Genomic DNA, 22,399 nt, shown 5'->3' on the forward strand with positions numbered 1-22,399 from the left:
TGCCTGCCAAAGAGGCCAAAGACTTGATATTGACTTAACAGAAAATTATCATCAATAGCGTTGTTGTCTCTTACAGGACAAGTATTTTCTGTTTACTAACCAAAGTGGAAAGGATGAAAACAGAGAGCTCACACAATCCTTTAATACAAAAACAAACTGATCTCGTCTGTTCAAATGAAGCTACTGTACTTACGATCACATTCACACGTCGTCTCTACTCCGATGCTCCACGAGCAACTGTTCCAGCTCTTCCCTGCGTCTGTCTATCTCCTGCAACATCAAGAGTCAATGATTTAGAAGCCATTTGAGGAAAGTATTAATGATGATGCATATATAGACACTAAGATAAACTCAAACTATCACTACTTGCCTCAAGATCTTTGACAGCTTGTTCTTTTGAGATCTCCTTCTTCTGTCGAGCACGTTTCAGAAAACCAATGCATAGAATCCCCTGAAGTTCAGACAAACGATCAAAAAAGACTAAACCAAATCAAACATATCAAGATCCAAAACTGAAAAGAGATTGATCAAAAGAAACAGTAAGATGCAACTATTACAAGAATCATATAAGAACTATGAATGTGACATCTTACCGAAATGAAATAGATAAGACCACAAGCGAGGAGCATGTAGCTAGCAATGTTCTGAAGAAGCAGGAGATCCTTCCTTTGAGTCATATAGTCAGGGAAAGCTCTTGTCATCACAGCCACACTGATACAAAGCAAACCAATATATATATATAATCTTTACACCAACCAAACAATTGTCTCTTTCTTGAGCTCCTCAGTTACTTACAAAATCTGAAGCATTCCTCTCCCAGCCCAGTACTCAAGAACCTTTGAGAATTTCAAAATGAATCCCCACTCTGTCTCGGCTAGAACCACAAAACAAGCGATCAACACAGCATAACACCGGAATATTCCATCGAATATCTGCCATGAAACGATTATAAAACAAGCTTCAGAGGACAAACATCAATAGAGAGAGAGAGAGGGGTTACTATTATTACATCGTGGCTGTCGCGGAAGGAGCGAATAGCAGCGAGAACATTAACAACAACACAGAGAATGGCGACGAGAGAAGTAACGAAGCTGAAACACCTGCAAACAACAAGGAAAGGGTCGGCTCTGTTACTGAGCCGAGATCTTATGGCTTCACCGGAAGGTTCGCCGGTTTCTTCATTGTCCTCTGCCCTCCTCTCCATCTAAAATCTGATTTTCTTCTCTCCGGCGAGGATCCACTGTCTGCTTAGCTTAAAATGACTGATCTTTTTAGCAAGAAAAAAAAAATATCTTTTTTAGGGATAAGTACTTGTACTGTGTTCGTTCGTTCGTTCATTGGTTGATTTCTTTTTCAGACATCCGACAAAAGAGTTTGCTTTTTGGTTTGTGTTGTGTAATAATAATATCAGAGAGGAAAAAGACAAAAGCCCATATCAGCCACATAACATAAAAAAGCCCCTCTCTTTCTCCGGCGAGCGATGACTTCCTTATCTACGCCTCCGTCACAAAACCTCGCCTTCTCCCCCGCCGCCACGTTATCTAGACTCGCTCCCGTTAAAAGACCGTTTTACCCTCACCGTCTCTCTGATCATACCTCCCTCTGCCGCTGCTCCTCCGGCGGCAATTCATCCTCTCCTTCTTCCTCCTCCGATGATATGATGGTAATCCTAGATGGGACGCTGCGATTCAGGATGTTCTCAAGAGCGCCATCAAACGGTTTGATTCGGTTATGAGCTGGTACGGCAATCAGCATAAGGATGCTGAAGACGACGTCGTTTTCGGTGGGAATATCAAGAAGGAGGAGGAAAGGGATTGGGATTGGGAGCGGTGGAAGAAGCATTTCGAACGTATTGATGATCAAGACCGTCTTCTCTCCCTCCTAAAGGTATAAACTTTCTTACACCAAAGTTTTCATTTCGAACAAAAGAGTGTTGTAGAAAGTGTGTAAAGTTGAGATTTTGTGATTTGGGTACAGTCTCAATTGAATGGAGCTGTTAAACGGGAAGACTATGAAGATGCTGCGAGGCTCAAGGTGGCCATTGCAGCTGCATCTACAAACGACGCTGTTGGCAGAGTGATGTCCAGCTTTAATGTATAATAAACTCTCTATTACGCTTAATCCAAATCATAGTCTCTTGTTACATTTGATTCTGAAAGATGTTCTTCCCACTTTTCTTGCGTGTGTGTGATAGAGAGCTGTTTTTGAAGAGCGTTACAAGGATGCAGTATACTTACGAGATCAGGCTGGTGCTGGGTTGGTGAGCTCCTTATTTGTTTTGCTATTTTCTTAGTAGCTCCTTGTAGCTGTAGAGAGCTTCTGTTACATTCTTCATGTTTTTGATGTATAACATTGTCTTCTCTATATGGCTTGTAGGTAGGGTGGTGGTCAGGTATTGCGGAAGATGTCAAAGATCCTTTTGGTCTTATTGTTCAAATCACCGCTGAACATGGGAGATATGTGGCAAGAAGTTATAATCCTCGGTAATAACTTACTAATCCATCTTCTTAGTTAATCAATTCATCTCTGGCAGTGATGTTTTGTGTATCAAAAAGACTAATTTCTCTAGGCCATTTGCTGTTTTGAAAAACTGCCTTATATGAAAATCCTTTCACTCTCAGGCAGCTTAGTACATCTGCTGTGGGTGGTGCTCCTCTTTTTGAAATCTTTCTGACACTTGATGGAAAAGGGAACTACAAAAAACAGGTTTTTCCTCATCTTAATCCTATCTAGTTACTGTCTAGTTTGAGTACTTGTGATATTCATTGGAAGATGACGTTTAAGTAGATAGCAAATTGTAATTTGGCTCATGACCTATTTTATGTTCAAATTGGAGTTATGTTTTTTTTTCCTTTTTGGATATATGCTTTTTTCAGGCTGTGTACTTAAAATGGAAGGAGTTTTTTCCAGACATTCCAACTATGCCTACCAGAACTCTGAACACTCCGAGGCTTTTGACTCCACCTGTATGGAAAGGAGATGCAGGTAATCTTGCCGTCGAGCCTAGTGATGATGAAGAAGAGAGTGACAACTCAGACGACGATTCTGATCTCCTTGATGAATCTTCTGGTTTCCGGACTTTCCTGCGAGATATGATCCCTGGAGTCAAAGTCAAGGTTATGAAAGTGAACTCCCCTGGAAAGGGAAAGGTGGACAAAGACTTCATCTCAAAAGTTATTGAGCAGATAGCTGATGATGAAGAGAGTGATTTTGATATAGAAGATATAGTTGTGGAACAAGAAACTAAGGCTGAAACCGATGATATAGAATTGGAATCTGTGACTGATGAAGTCATTGACAGCAACGGAGTGAAGGAAATAGCAGTTAAGTTTGTGATAAGTGATATTGTTGATAGACTTTCTGGAAACCAACCTCTTAAAGAGTCGCTTAGATCCCCTGCCAATCTTGAATCTGTGGAGAAGTCTTCGTTTTATCTTCGGTTAGAGAAGGATGTAAACGCACAAGAAGAGTCCAAGGGTGTGGAAGGTACATTAGTTGGTGGAAAAGGCAACCGCCAAAGCAGACGCAGGGTTGATAACATTATGGTTGATCTGGCTAAATCCATTGAGAAAGAGAAGAAGATTTCTGTCAAGGTTTGTTTTGCTGTGTGTGTTTTGGCTATATTGTGTTCCTTCTTGTTTCTTAGTCTAGAAACTTTGCTTTGCAGATGCTTAAGGAGGTTGGGGAGCTGTTAAGCCTCACTCTCAGCCAGGCTCAAAACCGTCAACAGTTGTCTGGTTTGACTAAGTTCCGTCGCATTGATGTGACACCATCGCTAGATCCTCTAAATGGTGAGTGAATAAATTGATAGAACTTGAAAAATGGAAATGGGTTCTACAAGTTGATATGGCTCGTTTAGCTGTTAGAAGTTAAATTCTTTTTGTGACTAATGGGTTGGTGCAGCCCTTCCCTATAAGTTTATTTTTGTTTTTTTCACATCAACTCTCATTATGGAATGGATTCTGAAAATGACCATCTCTGTCCAGGGCTATATATTGGAGCACATGGGCTGTATACATCAGAAGTAATTCATTTAAAACGCAAATCTGGGCAGTGGAAAAGTGGAAAGGAGTCTAAGAAGCCAAAGGATATTGAGTTTTATGAATATGTCGAAGCTGTGAAATTAACTGGAGACCCTTATGTACCTGCTGGGAAGGTTAGTTTCTTTGTTTGTTCTAGTATATGAGGTATTAGCACAAATATGAAAACTTAGTTTAAATGGTCAGTGGAAAGAGCTTGTGCCTGCTTACAGTAGTTGAAGGTCGAACCTAATAGAAGAATGAAATAACGTATTACATTACCAATCTGATAAGAGAAGCTGTTAGGTTCATGGTTCCTTCGTTTACTTTTATGCTACACAAAAAAAGGAAAGGTCATAATGGCTGGCCTTATATAAGTGGCATCTGATGATGATAGGTAGCATTTCGCGCAAAGATTGGGAGACGTTATGAGCTTCCACATAGAGGTCTCATCCCTGAAGAATTTGGAGTGGTATGCTTAGAACACTATCCAAATTTGTCGTTGAGCTCTGCTTTTTGTAAGAGTTCTATTTGTGTAGCTTCATAATGGAGTTAATTACAGATTGCTAGATACAAAGGACAAGGTAGGCTTGCAGATCCTGGATTTCGTAATCCAAGATGGGTAGATGGCGAGCTTGTTATCATGGATGGCAAGGTTCCTCTCTTTATCTCTCACCAACTTGTTGATGATCCAAACTCAAATGTTTTGTGTGATATGTTTGTTGAATTGTGTGGTATTGATGCAGTATGTTAAAGGAGGGCCTGTCGTTGGATTTGTCTACTGGGCACCTGAATATCACTTTGTGATGTTCTTCAACCGCCTGAAGCTTCAAGCCTAGTGCCTTTTTTTTTTGTCTTCTCGTGCTACAATCAAGAGTTTTCTTCTGGTAAGTGTACTCCTCTATGCATAGTAGATATGAAGTCGGTACTCAGAAAGGTGATTGGAGTGGTTTCAATATTTGCAGAGCCTAAGATAAGATTAAGGCAAGTTCAGGGTTCACCCTTTATCTTTCTGGACCAGTAATGAGCTTGGCTTAAGGCACCTAGATTACGCCAAAGGATTAACACGGCAGAGTATGTGATCATGCAGTGAAGTAGTCGGTTTCTGAGACATTTTGTCAGAAAAGAAACTGGATTGTAAGGTTGGAGAAGTAACTATAGATATGTGTAAATTTAATGTATGTTCACTTCTCAGAGATTGCTTCTTGGATGTAAACATGATATAGAGTTGTTCTAATGTACATTTTCAGTCTATACAACGCAGGAATCTGGGTCTTGTTAGATGTCTTTTGTTGCAACAACTGGAAAAGAACACAAGCTTATAATATGTGATTCCAATAGGGAGAAACATCAAAGGAAACGATTGCTCGTAGAGTTTTATCATTAATCACACAGAAAGAAAAGAAAAAAGAAAATGGGCAACTCAGGAAGTGGCTGCGAGAGGTTGCGGTGGAGGTGGCCGGAGAGTAATAACCATCGGACTGGAGAGAACCAAGACGATGAATCTCTTCTGAATCTCCTCTTCTACGTTCATTCTTTCTTCTTCTACTACGTCCTCTCCTCTCTGGTGACAACAATGATTTGCATTTCTTCTTCTAAAAGACCCCAACATCATTTTTACATTTTCCTGACACAACAACATACACTCAACTAGTTGAACTAGTCTCACTTATGTCCTTTTCATCTACACTTTTGCGTATGAGATTCTAAAATACCCTCTAACAATATCCAAAAAAGCTTCCATCTTTTTAATCTAAAAATTGAAAAGTATATTCCTCATGGACCTTGTAGAACACGGTCTAACAAGAGCTTGATGATAAAGCAAAACTAAAGATAAATAATTAGCTTCAAATAAATAAAAAATAAAAATGTCATCTTTATCATTCATACGTTAGAGAGAGCGAGGAGGCATCTGTCTTCTCCCAATACAGTACCCACGAAATCGACCCAAAGTCTCCACCTTTCGATCCAATCCATGGCCGTTGAACAAGTAACCGACGACTCTCCTCCCTCTTCCACTCCCAAAGCCTCGCCTTTAGGATCCTCCGTGATTCCCATCGTCAACAAGCTCCAAGACATCTTCGCCCAGCTCGGAACCCACTCTTCCATCGAGCTCCCTCAGGTAGCCGTCGTCGGGAGCCAGAGCAGCGGCAAGTCCAGCGTCCTCGAATCCCTCGTCGGCCGAGACTTCCTCCCTCGCGGCAACGACATCTGCACTCGCCGCCCTCTCGTCCTCCAGCTTGTCCAGACCAAAAGCAAGTCTAGTGGAGGATCCGACGACGAGTGGGGAGAGTTTCTCCACTTGCCTAGCAACCATCGTATCTACGACTTCTCAGAGATTCGTCGCGAAATTGAGGTACTTTTTTGGATTCATACCCTTTTGTATTATTGCCTTTTTCAAGTTACAATCTTTTTTTTGTGTAGGCTGAGACGAATAGGTTAGCGGGAGGGAACAAAGGTGTTAAGGACAAGCAGATTCGTTTGAAGATATTTTCTCCCAACGTGTTGGATATTACGCTTGTTGATCTTCCTGGGATCACTAAGGTGCCTGTGGGTGACCAGCCCACTGATATTGAAGCGCGTATTAGAACCATGATCTTGTCTTATATTAAGCAGCCTAGCTGTTTGATACTGGCTGTTACTCCTGCTAATTCGGATTTGGCCAACTCTGATGCGCTTCAGATTGCAGGGAACGCTGATCCTGATGGTAAGTAGAAAACTAGTGATCTGTTTAATGGGCTTTTATTTGACGTTACTCATCTTTACTTTTTTACTGTCTCCAGGTCACAGAACAATAGGTGTTATCACAAAGGTACATATGCTTACTATCATTGTAGTTTGGTTCTGTTTTTCATTTATTTAAAGTATGTTTGTTCTCAATGTTTTCAGTTGGATATCATGGACAAAGGTACGGATGCTCGTAATCTACTTCTTGGGAAAGTTGTGCCTCTACGACTTGGATATGTGGGGGTCGTAAACCGTTGCCAGGAGGTAAAGCTGTGGTCTTGTGCTTGTATGTCTTACGTTTGTCTTGCTATCATATAGTATGTGTACTTGATTACTTAGACTCAAACCACATCAGACCAATGCTGGTGATGGATTATTTATGTGGCTCTGCATTCACACAACGTTAAAACTTTCTTTGGTCATTATTGGTTGATAAACAGGATATTTTACTAAACCGTTCAGTCAAGGATGCACTTAGCGCAGAAGAGAAGTTCTTCCAGAGTCGTCCAGTATGATTTCATCAATATTCCCACTCCCTTCGTCATATTCTCGAAATTTGTCCTGATTCGAGTTTTTTTTTTTTTTTGGGTATCTCACAGGCTTATCATGGTCTTGCTGATCGTCTGGGTATCCCTCAGCTAGCGAAGAAGCTAAATCAGGTATGCATGATGAACTTTTTGTTGTTGCTGACTAGTTTCTGTCCTTCTAATAGCTTTCATATCTGGCATTGGTACTTGTTATATTATAACATTACTAATAGAAGCTAGCTTTTCTGTTTTAGATTCTTGTTCAACATATCAAGGCCCTGCTTCCTGATTTGAAGTCGCGTATAAGTAATGCTTTGGTTGCTACAGCTAAGGAGCATCAAAGCTATGGTGAAATTACAGAGTCCAGGGTATGTATTCATCGCCCAGTTTGCGGCTCATTTACTGAATTTTTTGTCAGCAATGACACTGGTATTGGCTTTGGTAAATTACCATTTGTTCCACTTTATAATGTCTTTTGCTCAATCTTTTCGTTTTGACTCAAATTTTCTCTTCCAGACTATTTGCTCATATCCCTGTGTTCATGACATTAATGGTGTATTAAAAAAATCCTCATCTGGTATTTCATTGGATTATTTGTAGGAAATATTGTTGGCCAAAATGTAGTTAGCTTATTCTAAGTATTTGAATTGAATTCTTGATATGCTCTTTTTCATTTCTTTATGGCTTGCTTTGTCTTTATGATTGTTAAAACATCTTGAAATAGTCGAACTTATCCTGTTCTGTGGGTTTTCACTGTCCTTGAAATCTGTAGGCTGGTCAAGGAGCTCTTCTCCTCAACTTTCTTTCAAAATACTGTGAAGGTAATATCTGAAGAAGATATTTTAGTTGAGACAATGGCTCTTTGTTTTATGTTTTTTTTTGGCTGATAGTGAACCTCATGGTTAACTTTTTGAAACAGCATACTCTTCATTGTTGGAAGGGAAAAGTGAAGAAATGTCTACATCCGAGCTCTCCGGAGGAGCAAGAATTCACTATATTTTCCAATCAATCTTTGTTAAGAGTTTGGAGGTTCGCTTGCACAACTTTAGCCTTTTCTAATCATCTCTTGCTTAATCTGTATATGCTTCCCGAGCTACCGAGGTGGATTTCTTTTTGAATTTAGACTGATGAACTTCCTTTACATTGCTTTTCAGGAGGTTGATCCGTGCGAAGACTTGACAGATGATGATATTCGGACTGCGATCCAGAATGCAACTGGTCCAAGATCCGCATTATTTGTTCCGGCCGTAGGTTTCTTGATTTTTTCTAAGCATGTTTGGATGCATATCTAATTATAATCTATTGACTTCAATCTTTTCTGCATAGGTTCCATTTGAAGTTCTTGTAAGGAGGCAGATATCTCGTTTGCTAGATCCTAGCCTTCAGTGTGCCAGGTTCATTTTTGATGAGCTCATAAAGGTGAGGTTTGTTTTTTGGTTGATAAATATGATAATCTTAGTTTCATTTTCTTCACAAATTTGATTTTCTTTACAGATTAGCCATAAATGTATGATGAATGAGTTGCAGCGCTTCCCTGTCCTGAGAAAGCACATGGATGAGGTTATTGGGGATTTCCTGCGAGAAGGTCTTGAACCCTCAGAAGCAATGATCGGGGATCTCATTGATATGGAGGTATGTATAATGAATTAGAGATCCCTATGATAATTGACGTCCTTTACGCATGAATAATTTATCAATTGATCATGTATTGTCTATAAGGAGCACAAACTGATTTTTTTCTCTTGTTGGTTGATTAGGAGCCTTTTTTTAAGCTTAAGCAGTCGTTATTCTCCTTTTGTTGATCGACTAGTTTCTTGTAAAATCTGAACTAAATTATTACTTCTGGTGGTCTTGATTGCTTCAATGGTAAATGCAATGTCTTGCGTGTTGTTTGCAGATGGATTACATAAACACTTCACATCCAAATTTTATTGGTGGAACCAAGGCCGTGGAGGCTGCAATGCATCATGTGAAGTCTTCAAGGATTCCCCATCCTGTGGCACGACCAAAGGTATGAAAGTGCTTTGAGCAACACATGAAAATTAGGTTTGTGTTTCTTATACGTTTAATTTTGATGTAACAGGATACAGTGGAACCTGATAGAACATCTTCTTCTTCCGCAAGTCAAGTGAAATCTCGATCTTTTCTTGGAAGACAAGCTAATGGAATTGTTGTAGATCAGGTAATGTTATAGTTGTATCTATGTATCGTGATGCACTGTGGGTTGGCTTTAACGCCCATGAGCAAATCATAAATTGCAAGCGAAAGAGTTGTTGTTTTGACACTTTCTTTTTTACATGTTCCCAGGGAGTTGTATCTGCAGATGCTGAAAAGGCTGCACCAGCTGGTAATGTTCTAATTGCTATCTATGTGTTTAAGAGCTGGAGATTCTGGTTAGAGTTTAACTGTGTCTTTTTTTATAATTGATACTTGATAGCAAATGCGAGTGAATCAAGGTGGGGCATTCCTTCAATTTTTCGAGGGAGTGATAATCGGGGAGTTACCAAAGAAAACTTCTTAAACAAACCGTTCAGTGAAGATGTTGAGGATATATCTCAGAACAACTCATCGATGATCTACCTGAAGGAGGTGTGTCTTCTGTGCTGTCATAGATGATATACATTACCCACATACATGTTTTACCTATTCAACTCATGATGTTTGCTTTGCTTGCCTGAAGCCCCCGGCTGTCTTGAGGCCATCCGAAACCCATACAGAACAGGAAGATATTGAAATTCACATAACAAAGCTCTTACTTAAATCATACTATGACATTGTGAGGAAGAATATTGAGGACTTAGTACCAAAAGCAATCATGCATTTCCTGGCAAGTATTTCATACCTCCCCGAAGTTACTTGCAGCAACTCAAGTGACATATGAAAAGCATTTTTGTTGTCTTGAAAGTAACTGAGCTCTGAAGTTATTGATACCATTTATATATCCTGTTCAGGTAAACCACACGAAACGTGAGCTGCACAATGTCTTCATCAAGAAGCTTTACAGGTAATGCCTGTGTTTTCCTTTAATGCATCACACACATCTGTGTTTGTATAGTATCTTACTAATGGGTAGTCATATCATCTGGTGGTGCAGGGAGAACTTGTTTGAAGAAATGCTGCAAGAGCCAGATGAGATAGCAGGTAAGAGGAAACGCACTCAGGAGACTCTCCACATTCTTCAGCAAGCTTACAGGGTATAATCTCAGCTTAGACCTTGGTCTCCGCATTAGTTTGGTTCAGCAACAAAAAAAAATTCTTATGTATGTTTGATATAATCATATGGTTTTGGGTGTTAAGCAGACACTAGACGAGTTGCCTTTGGAAGCAGGATCAGTCTCCAACGGTAGTACCGATACAACAGGCGTGTCGAAATATCTGGACTTGCCCACATCTTCTTCGATGTATTCAACGATCAGTTCACCATACTCGGCATCTCCAAGTACGGGAAGAAGATACAGAAGAGCAGTAGATCAACACCAAAACGGATATGGATTCTGACATGATCCAGAATCAATATATCTGACTTATGATAAAAACGCATTTTCGCTCGGTTAATGACTCTCATCAGGTATTTAGTATAATTAAATTATGTGTTGGCAAAATGAAGAAAGTTATATAGGAGAATGGGACAAGGGGTGTTGGAGTCTGCATTGGGTTTGACTGGTGAGAGAGTTGTAAGGGAATGAAGAAGGTGATATAGTAGTTTCTATTGGGTTCAGATGTTCCCTGTAATGTAGCAATAACAGGACGCAAACTCTTTCACTTCTATATATCTTGAATTGGTTCAATAATAATGTAACCCTATTTGAGTTCCCTCACAACTTTGTTGAATATCGATAAAGGTCTTTTTTGGTATGAATCACATAAACTAGTAAGAATTAGGCAAAACAACTTGCAATTGCTCAAGAAATCAGCAACAGAAGCAGAGGAAATGAATATATTGGCTAAAGAACTCAGTTTGAAGGGGTATAAAATTTTACTACATAAATAAATCTCATCATAACTAAAAAAAAATAACACACACAAAGAGAGATCTAAATTTCTTTTTAAAGAAGTTCAATCAATGCATATAATGGTCGGGTCGCAGCAACATTCATCCACAAGGCAGCAACAACACATAGCCGCAAGTCTGCATCAACACACAAATTACAACAAAATCAATACAGTATTAACTCATAACGTTTGGTTGAAGATCACTAATATCAACACTGCAAATACCATGACAAGTTGAAAATTATAAACCTTATCCCAACTCCTTAGTTATTTGCTAAGCTAATTATAGAAACAACATAGTTTAACGAAAATTAGAAAATTAGAGACAACACTTACAGTCCCTCAAGGAAACCAGGTTTCTTTCTTGGCGGTGGTGGTGGGGGCGGTGGTGGAGCATAGTACTGCGGTGGTACTCCAACTGGCGGCGGCGGGCCATGGGGGTAGTTTCCCGGAGCAGGGTAAGGGTAAGCATACTTTGGATCACTCATATTTTTGCTAGAGAAGCGATCAAATCACTGAAAAGGACTAAGAAACTGTAGATTTTTGCGTTGGGAAACGGAGGAAAACAATACTAGAGAGAAAGAAGATTGACTGTTAAGATCTTTAGAGCACAGATATGAGCTTGGTCGACGTATATTTATATTTGCCAAAAGAACACAGCTTCCTTCAAGGATGTTTCTTACACAAGTAATAATAAAAAGAATGTGTGTGGAGGAGAATTTGAGAATAATCTTGAAAGTACACACAAAGTTAACTTTTACAAAGCGGCGAAGAATAAGAGAGATATAAAAGACGTTTAGGAATCAAATGCTTTGGTGGAATGGAACATCGACACGGTTCTAGAAATGAGAAGAAGCATCGTCTGTGATGCAATCAAAAGTGTTTGCTTTTGTTTTGGAGTTTCTTTTATTATTCTCTTCCTTCTTTCCAGAGCTTTCCTTCGGTTATATTCCTAACAAACTTGTTCACACGTTGTGTTCATACATTCTACACTTTTTTTTTTTTTTCTGTTGTAATATCTTCTTCCCCATAAACTTATTAATGAAACCATTTGAAGATGTTTTGATATCTAAGAAAACTTTATTAATCGTATCAACTCAACTTAAAACTGTTATCGACACATCAAAGCACTCCAAGAAGTAAATGTGAACAAACACAACAAAAGAGCTTCTACTTCTGATCGACTCCGCTCGGCCATGTCTGATTCTTTACAGGCTTGAGAATAGCTTCAACCTCGGACAGAGTTTCTTTATCCATACCCAAACCTTCAAGCTCTTTAACTGCTGCAACATTTTCTTCTACCTGACTCAAAATAAAAACACACATTGTTTTCATATGTTAACTCCAGTGAGATTGATTGAGATTTGAGTACCTGTGAGACAGAGCTCATTCCAACCAACACTGATGAAATCTCCTTGTTTGCCAAACTGTACTGCAACGCCAACTTTGTGATCTTCTTACCCTTTGATTTACAATGAGCAGCAGCGGCTTTGCAAGCAGACTACACAAAAACAATAAAAGTATAAGAATCTAACCATCTATGGTTAATAGAATACTACATCCAACAGAGTGTTCTATGACAATGGTATGTGTCAATACCTTGAGCTCAGGGGAAGCAGGATGCCATTCAGGACCACCTTGTTCCGTAAGGAGACCCATCGCCAATGGAGAAGCACTAATCACACCCACACCTTTCTCCTTCAAGTAAGGTATCAAATCCACCAACGTCGAATCATTCACACCGTAATGGCAGTAAGATAGTATCACATCAACCGTCCCTGGAGGCACTCGATCAAGAACATAAGTGAAAATATCCAACGGGAGACCAGTGATACCGATAAACCGTGTCTTCCCTTCCTGTTTCAGTTTCTGGAGAGCAGGGATTGTTTCACTCACAATCTGTCAATCAAGAAACAACAATTAGCAAACGCTGTTCACAGACAGTAATTAAATCAAAAGAGAGAGAGTCAAAAACCTGGTCAAGAGACCCGAACTCAATGTCGTGGCAATGAAGTATGTCAACGTAGTCTAGCTGAAGCCTCTCCAAGCTCTCGTCGATGCTCTTTGTTACTCTCTCAGCGCTGAAGTCGAAACCTTCTTCGTAACGTCCACACTTGGTTGCAACAATGTAGTCGCTTCTAGGGACTTGTAGTGCCTTTAGTCCCTTGCCAAGCATCTTCTCCGACAGTGTTCCTCCATAATACCTTCACACAAACGAATCAAAATCACTCAATTCTAACGTTTAATTGGCCTAAACATTCTCACAATCACTCAACTACGAATTAGTAAGTTCTTCAGACAGATGAAGAGAGATAGAAGGAGTGATTTACGGGGAAGTGTCGAAGAAGTTAATGCCTTGTCGGAACGCCTCGCGTACGGTGGCGACTGCATCGACTTCGGCGACTGGACCGAAGACGCTTCCGAGGGGAGAGGCGCCAAAGCCGATGGAGCTAACTTTGAGACCTGTGTTTCCCAGAGGACGAAGCTCCATCTTGGCCTGAGGAATCGACATCGCTAAAGATTGACAAAAAGTGGTTCTCAGACAAAACTGATGCCAACTGATACAGATATGGTTGAGAAGAGAATACACAAGCCGACACATGTTCTGTGTTTTTAGTTTTCCTTTTTATACATGTGACCTTCCACTTTCTGAATTTACGATTATACCCTTATCAATCCAAGTTAGGTAGTATGTAGGAGTAAAAAGTAATAATTTTATTAGTTTTTCAGCTTTGCTGTATTTTTGTTTTTTGAACACAAATGAACTCAAGAAAACAAATGAGATTGCATTAACTCAAGAAAACAAATGAGATTGCATTATTTCAAAACATGAACTCATTTTTGAGGAGGATGAATGATTACAATAATCTTATCATTTGTAAAGCAGCTTAAATCTAGTTAATGACGAACAGAACAACCAGAATTTTTAGCAGAGTTTGAAGAAAGCTGAAACTATAAGATTGAGTTAAATATTAAAGACAACTTCGAACAAAATATAGTGTTAAATTTGAACAGCTTGGCGTTCAGTTATAGTTCCGACTATTTCTTAAACATATTTTGCCATTGATGAGGTAAGTGTGTATTTTCTTTCCCCTTCTGGTAGCAAAATCTTCTGCATCAAAACTTATATTCACGTGAAATAACAACCAGAAAATCGATATTGGAAAATTAGTGTTTAGTTATGGGAAATTAGGTGAGATAGCTAAGAAAAAAACCATAATTCACTAAGTAACCAAATTCACACTCTCTCTTCTATTTTTTCTTCCTATTTTTTTCTATCTTCTCTCTACAACCAAATTAATTTCTCTTTTTTCAGTGGTTATTTCACAAATAAGCCCTTTAGTTATAGTTTGAGAACAAATGACTTACTAATGGCAACATAAGCTTCCACTAAGGCACTCAATATGATTACTTTTGAAATTGTGTGTTTGATTGGTTGAAACTGTGGTTGTATAATTTTGCTTTAAGATTTATGCTTTAGATTTTAACTATGGTTTTTCTTTTTTTTTTGTTACTGTAGATTTTTCTAAAGCACTGAATAAAAATTCTAGAAAAAGTGATTTCTAGAGCAATTTGATTTCCTTTTATAATGTTTTAACTTTAGATTCAAATTTTAGAAGATAAAACATGATGACTCAAAAAAAATGTTATAGAAATAAAGCTTCTACAGTCTCTTCCAATCACCCCCTGTGTAATGAGGATATTGAGATTCCGCTAGACGGCAAACAATAGTAAAAAATGTATATATGAATTGTTAGACAGAAATTATACATCAAGGAGAGAGTGAGAGGGAGGTAGTCCTATATGGTCTGATGCAAAAAGTGCATATATGTGATGCCCTTGAAATCTTGGAGTTTTAAAGCTTATTATGGTTAACTTTATTCAAACATATTACTCTTCATTACTTGAATGGACAAATGATGAATTTCTTGGTTCCTTTAAGATGAAGAAGAGTTGGAGATGGATGAGAATTAGAGAGTATATTAGCTGCACAAAAATAAAATATATAAAATTTAGTTAAGCCACCACCATGAAAGCAGTTATCTTTTCCTCAATTGCAGGCTTGGCCCAATATATATTGATGCCTAAAGAAATATAAAATTTTGAGCCCTTACAGAGTTGAACCTTGCACCCTGTAGGGAAATAGGCACACAATGACACAACCACTGACTAGACACAATTTGAAATTTTGGATTTCTTTGAATTTTTACTCTAATTTGGCGCTTAAAACCCAAACTTTACCAGCTTTAGGTCAGGCCGGCACTGCTCACTTGTGATGCCAATGTTGATCAGGCAGAGAAAGTCTCAACATTTTAAACTTTATTGCAGTGTAACTATTTTTAATTCTCAATACATTTTATCAGTTTTAAGACATCATGTGAAAACCAAAGCCTTATATATGTTTCTATGTTAATTTCGTTATGAAAATATGTTTTCTTTGTTCATTGTCTCGACATCCTATCTTAAGTTGATGTTTAGTCGAATTAATATAATAAACACTGGAAATTGTTAAAACATTTGATCTGTAAATGGAAAGAAATACAATTAAACACTGATCAGGTCAGACAAATAGTTAGAAACCGTTTTCACGGTTACGCATCTGTTACAACAAGCAATGAACATCATTTCTGTCCATTCATAGTAATTAAAAAGCATTAAAATAGAAGTTATCTAGAGGATTAAGTATACATCAAGGAAGGCAAATTATTCGGACGATTTGTATATCCTGTGTTTCAAAGTTTCTACTAAATAATAATAAACACAAACATACAAAAGTAAATGGAAAGGTTTGAGGAAATTGTCTTGCATTTTTAATACTTCTAAAGTTGTGCAGGCAAATCAATATTCTTAAATTTATTTACAAAATGAACAGTTCTATCAATAGTCTTAAATTTACGTTCTGACCCCTTCACCTAATTGACTTTGTAAAACAGATTAAAATAAAATTGCTGCAAACAAGTACCTATTCGTTTGCCAAAAAACTATTTCGCAAGTGTTAATACTTTCCCATAAAAATAATTCCAACGCAAACAGTAAAGTGTGCGAACTATATGTGCGGTCAGATCCGTAACGGATTGGATATAGCTCTTAAATTGCATGCATAGTTGTTGGAGTTTCACTTCTCTGACTTTGTATATCTTAAGATCTATGTATGATGGCCAAGCAATTTAGATATATATACCGGCATATGATTTCAGGTATATGAGATAATTAACATCTAGATAAAAAATTATTCGTGATGGTTGTATAAATGGTATTGGGCCATCATAGATTAGATCGGAAGATACAAAGTCAGAGAAGTGAAACTCCAACAACTATACATCTAACTTGAGAGTTTCCTCATTTTTCCTAAGTATTATAAAAAAAAAAAAGAATGATCAACATATGCTACCGTTTAATGTTTCTCCTCGATGTTCTTACGTCATTTTTTTTTGCCATTAATTTTATAGTTTTATTATTTTTTTCTTGCCATTAACATCGTAAACATAAAAATTTACCATAAAGTATATAGAACCAGAATCTCTAAAAATACAGGAATACATTATTTGTATATTTTAAACAAATTTCATGCATAACTAGTGATATATATAATTTAACGAATCATCTGGAAATACAAAGTATCATCAACACATGTTTAAAATCGAATTTAACTAGCTAAATTTTCTAGAGAGATTGTCCAGTTACTCTGAACTTCCTGATTATATATATATATATATATATATATATATAAATTAATTGGCCAACTATAATATACGGAAGGCGCATACTTTTCTAATTACAAGTTCGTAAATTATTTTAATTATATTTTGTGGAAATCAGTAAAGAATTAAAAATTACAAGTGATTAATTTGGAAAATTAAAAAACGTTCAGCAAGTATCCATGCCAACTACTATATAACTTCGCTTCAATCTTCACTTCTAATCCACAAAACTTAATTACTCATCCAATCTAATCGTAAAAAGAAAATAAGATGAAAATCTTTAACCCATCTCGAAACCTAATCCTAGCTACAACCATTTTCCTTGTTTTCATTGTTCCCCTAAGAGCCCAAGACAGCCCACAAGACTTTTTGGACGCTCACAACCAAGCACGAGCAGCGGTTGGGGTGGATCCTTTAGCGTGGGACGAGACGGTGGCTGCATATGCTCAGGACTACGCAAACCAGCGTAGAGGTGACTGCGCCTTGGAACACTCGAGTGGGCCCTATGGAGAGAACATCGCCTGGAGCAGTGGTGACATGTCAGGTGTTGAAGCAGTTAACATGTGGGTGAACGAGCAGGCTGACTACGATTATGGTTCCAACACATGTGCCTCAGGAAAACAGTGCGGCCACTATACTCAGATTGTGTGGAAAAACTCGGTGAGCTTGGGATGTGCAAAAGTGAGTTGCGACAATGGTCAAACCTTCATCACTTGCAACTATGATCCTCAAGGTAATATTGTGGGCAAGTGGCCTTACTGAAAAGTGTACCCACGTGTGAATGTTTCAAAAAAATATATGTTATGCATGCATGAATTTATGTTTCTATATATATTGTTCAGTTATACCAATCTTCATCATCAGCTAATAATTGATTGGTTTGTCCGGTTCAGTCCTCTTTTGTACCATATACGTGGATTTTTATAATGGAATAAGAAAAATGCAATGCTATACCGCTTGCATGCTTTGTGTGATTTATGATAATCTTTTTTTGTATATTTTTTTTGGCTCAACATCAACTTCTTCATTTACAAAAAGGTTGTACAATCAAATTGTAACCACAATGGCTCAACAGAGAGTTTAACCACTTATGATTTGAGTGCGAGGATATAATATCACCTAAACTCACTCATTTGGAGCCTACATTACCCTATCACTCATCCAACCACTTAAACCACCATGAGAACAATTTCCTTCTACCACAAACGGTGAAAACGAGTCGCCTTTTCTACCACACTATTACAGAGACATAACCAAAACCTTAAAACTAAGACCTAAACAAGAAGCTCAAAGCCGGACATCTGATGCCAAAACGCCAATGAATCAATCCTAACGAGTCTGTATCTTGAAAATGCTATCTGATGAATTCCCCTGAGGGGATGATTGCATTGCATTAATTAGGCTGTATAAAGTCGAAAGTGTTACAGATATCTCGGGGTTACAGTTAAGATCATAACAAAGTAATTACACCATTCTCCTATATTTCACCTTCCCGCAGTTGAAGCTTCATAAGGTTGGACGATTAAAACTGGATCGGAATTGTTCAAAGAGAGTTGTCGGAAGACCCTTGGTGAAGATGTCTGCATACTGAATCGAAGTTGGGACGTGGACTTTTACTTCACCCAAAGCTACCTGCTCGCTTACAAAGTGACTGTCAAGTTCCACATGCTTAGTTCTTTGATGTTTCACCATATTTGAAGCTTCATACACAGACCCTATGTTATCGCAGTAAGCAAGAGAGGCCTTTGTGATCTTGAAGTGGAGCTCAAGCAGTAAGTTTCTGATCCAGCATAGTTATGCATCAGTGTTTGCTGCACTTTTGTACTCAGCTTTCGAGCTTGATCTGGAGACTGTTGGCTGCAGCTTTGCTGATCATGAAACCAGGTTTGGACCAAGGAATACACAATAGCCTGAGGTAGATCTCTGAGTTTTGGGACAGCCTGCCCAGTCCACATTGGTATAAGCTGTTAAAGTATCAAGGCTGCCCTTGTAGAGTTGCAGTCCGTTAGCTTCTCAGAAGGTTCTGGTCACTAGTGACCGATGTGCTCTAGATTCTTCTCCAATGAATTCCTGAAGAAGAAAAGTGTTTCAAGAACCCTAGATTATCCGATTTAATTACAAGTTAGGACGACATAGTTGCTAATGAGAAAGAAATTCGACGTTGGATTGAATGGGAAAGAAAATGTATTGTTTACTCCTATTCACAAGTTTCCAGAATTGGAAGTAAGTTTTACTAGGTGATTTTCCAGCACGGGTATAAATGTTTTTGAAGTAAATATACTATAATAATTGATTGCTATTTACTAGCCAAGACTGCTAGATCTTTTCGTAGAGAGTTACATTTTGTTGGTTGTTCTATTCCGGTTTGGTTACCCAGACCACCTCAAGTTTGAGTAATAGAATAGCCTTTTGACGTCAAAAAAAAAAAAAAAAAAAAAAAAAAAAAAAAAAAATTGATTGCTATTTACTTTTAATTTTAAATTAATTTATAATTTGTATGCATCATTTATATTTATAATATTATATTACTTTAATAATACATATGATTTTATATATGTTATATTTAATCGGTTCTGTCGTTTTTGCAGTCAATTTAGTTATCATTTGCGTAATTTGGATTGCATCTCTGAATTCAACTATAATATTTTTTATTCTAAATATATTAAAATTTTGATTAAGTTCTTATTTACATTTAGGTGGTTATTGTTTTAAATATATAAATATATTTTATGAAGATTATGTATAACTTCAAATATTTTGTGCTTAGACTAAAAAAAATAAAATAAAATAAAATGTCTGATTTCAATTTACATAAATTAATATAACGATAATATTTTAAAGTCTCATGCATATATATAAAATTTTTAGAAAAGAACTAAATTGTAACAGTTGTTTAATATTTTATTTTCATTTTAATATGTTTTGAGTTGTTCTATGATTTATATTTATAAAATAAATTGCTATTCTTATAAAATTATATATTCTTATTGTAGTTAAATCTATGACTTTAGATATAAGTTAGATTAGTCGAATCACTCATGTTGTGAGTATATTGAGTTACTGTTATTCTTTCAAATTCAAATGATATATTTTTATTTTTTATTATAATCAAGTCAAATCAAATCAATTTTATTTATCGTTTAAACGTGCATGTATTTTCACAATATTTATCAAATATATATTGATGTTTTAAAATATATTATAAAATGAAGTGATGCTCAATAGGAAGTTACATACATAAATAGGTGATACATTTCTGGAAGCTCATGAACACATATTAATATTTCCAATAATTAAAATATTCTATAAATTCTAAATAACTTTATGACTTTGATTTATTGAATGAAAACTAAAATGTATTTAAAATAATATTAAAAATGAGAATTCAGATTTGCTTTGGTATTTTGATTATGGTTATATTAAGTTCCACAAACATAAAATTTAAAAGAAAATTTAATATTAAGAAAACAAATAACTTTAATAATGATAAAATATAATATATCTATTTTGCAACTATTTAATTTTTTTGTTTGTTTTCAATATCTCTTAAAAATAAGCAGTACACAAAATTGTGATTTTATTTGAAAGTAATATTATATAAGTAAAATATAATTTATTCATATTGGTTTTGATGTAATTGGAAGCTATTATAGTCAACAAAATATATGAAAAAATAAATAAATCACTTCAATAATACTAATTATAAACTATTTTTAGTCAATTAAACATATATCAATTTATGTTTCTTAATTATGTTGTGTAATCTTCTAAGAAAATAGATAGATATATAAAAATACTTCTATTAGTTTGAATTTGTTTTTGTATTGTTTAAAAATATGTTTTGAAAGAAATGTTATTTCTTTTTCTAATATCAAGATTATCTGTGTAAATTTTTTTAATAAAATCACATTATATACAAATTTATGTTTTTCATATAAGAAAATGTAGATATAAATAAAGTATTTTATTACTTCAAAACTATATTTTATGTTATTTAAAAATATTTTTTAAATGTAATATTACTATTTTGTGAACTTTTCTTTTTTTTTGAAATCATATTATATACATATAATTCGTTTTCAATTTTTTTAAAAACTTTATAAACAATTTCCTTTTTTATTATATGTACTAGGTAAGGAACCCCGTGCGATATCGCACGGGAACTCATTTTATAAAAACAAATAAATCATATTTTATTATTCCAAAGTAAACCACTATGAATAGTTTCAAGATTATCATAGTTGTAATAGTTCATCTCTAAATATTACCATCACTAATAGTTGCAATGGTTCATACAAATACAATATTATAAAATAACTAAATTAAATTATCTAAATATTTTTAGCCAATTTAAATATTTTAAATGCATATAAAATAGATATGAAAATGAAGTAAAAGATAACTTATTAACACTTTATGCCAAGTCTACAATGTTGTGGTGACTTCGCCGGAAGGAATTGTTGTTAGAATATAGATTGTTTCTTCTTGAAAAAAAACAGAACAAAAGTTATACTTGTGAAATAGAAGAAAACAAATTACGTTACAAACTACATGCTCTGTTTCATGTATGAGAAACAGAGAATGAAAAAAAATTAATCTATTGTTGTTCACATACACACACAGTAATTTCTACAGATCATGTTTTGATCTATATATAGATATCAAAGGTTGTGAAGAAGAGACATGACTCTTAACCTTAGAGACACAACAATCCAATCTAAAGTCACGACTCTTACACACACCTTTTAATACAACATTATTATTTAGTAACATACGACCAAAAACTCAATTACAAACTAACAAGAAGAAAAAAACGTTTGCCGGCCGATGACCACATCAATGAAGGGGGAGATGCTCCGTAACTCTCTTTTTATTCCTTTCTCTACTTCTCAAAAGCCATCAAAAACCAGTGATAAAACTCACTGTATTGATTCCAATTATCAACAAGTCAATAATCGGGCTGTTACTTGGACAGAAGGGAGATTCGACAGAAGGGAGAAGAAGAAAGACGTTTTAACGTGGCGTCTCATAATTTTTTTATTTTATTTTTTTATTTAAAAATTATTTTCTAATTCTGATATTAAACCTTTTTTTAACATATGAAAATTTGTGCAACCAATCTACACTAAGTTAACAATTCCAATATTAAGTAAAGCTAAATAATCTACCAAAAAACATACCTTCGCGATTTTAAAATATGGAAGGAAGACTAAAACAATAGAAAATGAGATGAAAAATGAATATAAATGCAGACCGAGAGGAACAACAGTATGACAAGAGAAAAAGAAACAAAGTATATATATATTTTAAGTCTGTTTTAAAAAGTTCAATATATTGAAACCCGAAAAGGCACATCGTTTACTGCTCTAGAAGAAAGTATGTATTGTTTGAGATGAAAACTCTTCATAGAGAAATTGCGAGAAGACATAAC

The 22,399-nt window shown here is 36.1% G+C and overlaps 5 protein-coding genes and 1 pseudogene across 5 annotated transcripts; 3 read left to right on the forward strand and 3 right to left on the reverse strand.

Annotated features, from left to right (window-relative positions):
* Positions 1 to 29: 29 nt before the first annotated feature.
* LOC106441163 lies at positions 30 to 1,374 on the reverse strand. Its single transcript, XM_013882975.3, has 5 exons — positions 1,010 to 1,374; positions 796 to 932; positions 594 to 711; positions 371 to 451; positions 30 to 270 (listed from the first exon to the last, which is right to left on the reverse strand). The coding sequence occupies exons 1-5, from the start codon at positions 1,202 to 1,204 to the stop codon at positions 202 to 204; spliced, it is 600 nt and encodes a 199-aa protein (XP_013738429.1). The 5' UTR covers positions 1,205 to 1,374; the 3' UTR covers positions 30 to 201.
* Positions 1,329 to 5,273, forward strand: LOC106441162 (annotated as a pseudogene).
* Positions 5,274 to 5,878: 605 nt separating this feature from the next.
* LOC106441158 (dynamin-related protein 3A-like) lies at positions 5,879 to 11,087 on the forward strand. The gene is made up of 20 exons (XM_013882971.3): positions 5,879 to 6,375; positions 6,444 to 6,726; positions 6,803 to 6,831; positions 6,909 to 7,010; positions 7,187 to 7,255; positions 7,346 to 7,405; positions 7,528 to 7,641; positions 8,046 to 8,094; positions 8,193 to 8,302; positions 8,428 to 8,520; positions 8,600 to 8,692; positions 8,768 to 8,905; positions 9,171 to 9,284; positions 9,357 to 9,455; positions 9,581 to 9,620; positions 9,711 to 9,862; positions 9,954 to 10,100; positions 10,225 to 10,277; positions 10,368 to 10,467; positions 10,574 to 11,087. Exons 1-20 carry the CDS (start codon positions 5,995 to 5,997, stop codon positions 10,769 to 10,771), a joined length of 2,424 nt encoding a protein of 807 aa, XP_013738425.1. The 5' UTR covers positions 5,879 to 5,994; the 3' UTR covers positions 10,772 to 11,087.
* Positions 11,088 to 11,196: 109 nt separating this feature from the next.
* LOC106441160 (cysteine-rich and transmembrane domain-containing protein WIH2) lies at positions 11,197 to 12,139 on the reverse strand. The gene is made up of 2 exons (XM_013882973.3): positions 11,603 to 12,139; positions 11,197 to 11,402 (listed from the first exon to the last, which is right to left on the reverse strand). Exons 1-2 carry the CDS (start codon positions 11,752 to 11,754, stop codon positions 11,330 to 11,332), a joined length of 225 nt encoding a protein of 74 aa, XP_013738427.1. The 5' UTR covers positions 11,755 to 12,139; the 3' UTR covers positions 11,197 to 11,329.
* Positions 12,140 to 12,326: 187 nt separating this feature from the next.
* Positions 12,327 to 13,876, reverse strand: LOC106441159 (L-galactose dehydrogenase). Its single transcript, XM_013882972.3, has 5 exons — positions 13,597 to 13,876; positions 13,242 to 13,470; positions 12,866 to 13,165; positions 12,639 to 12,767; positions 12,327 to 12,568 (listed from the first exon to the last, which is right to left on the reverse strand). The coding sequence occupies exons 1-5, from the start codon at positions 13,866 to 13,868 to the stop codon at positions 12,437 to 12,439; spliced, it is 1,062 nt and encodes a 353-aa protein (XP_013738426.1). The 5' UTR covers positions 13,869 to 13,876; the 3' UTR covers positions 12,327 to 12,436.
* Positions 13,877 to 17,110: 3,234 nt separating this feature from the next.
* Positions 17,111 to 19,006, forward strand: LOC106444787 (pathogenesis-related protein 1-like). The gene has a single exon (XM_048766234.1). It carries the CDS (start codon positions 17,239 to 17,241, stop codon positions 17,728 to 17,730), a length of 492 nt encoding a protein of 163 aa, XP_048622191.1. The 5' UTR covers positions 17,111 to 17,238; the 3' UTR covers positions 17,731 to 19,006.
* The last annotated feature ends 3,393 nt before the right edge of the window (positions 19,007 to 22,399 follow it).

This window comes from Brassica napus, chromosome A3 (genome assembly GCF_020379485.1).
Source record: "Brassica napus cultivar Da-Ae chromosome A3, Da-Ae, whole genome shotgun sequence".
NCBI lineage: Eukaryota > Viridiplantae > Streptophyta > Magnoliopsida > Brassicales > Brassicaceae > Brassica > Brassica napus.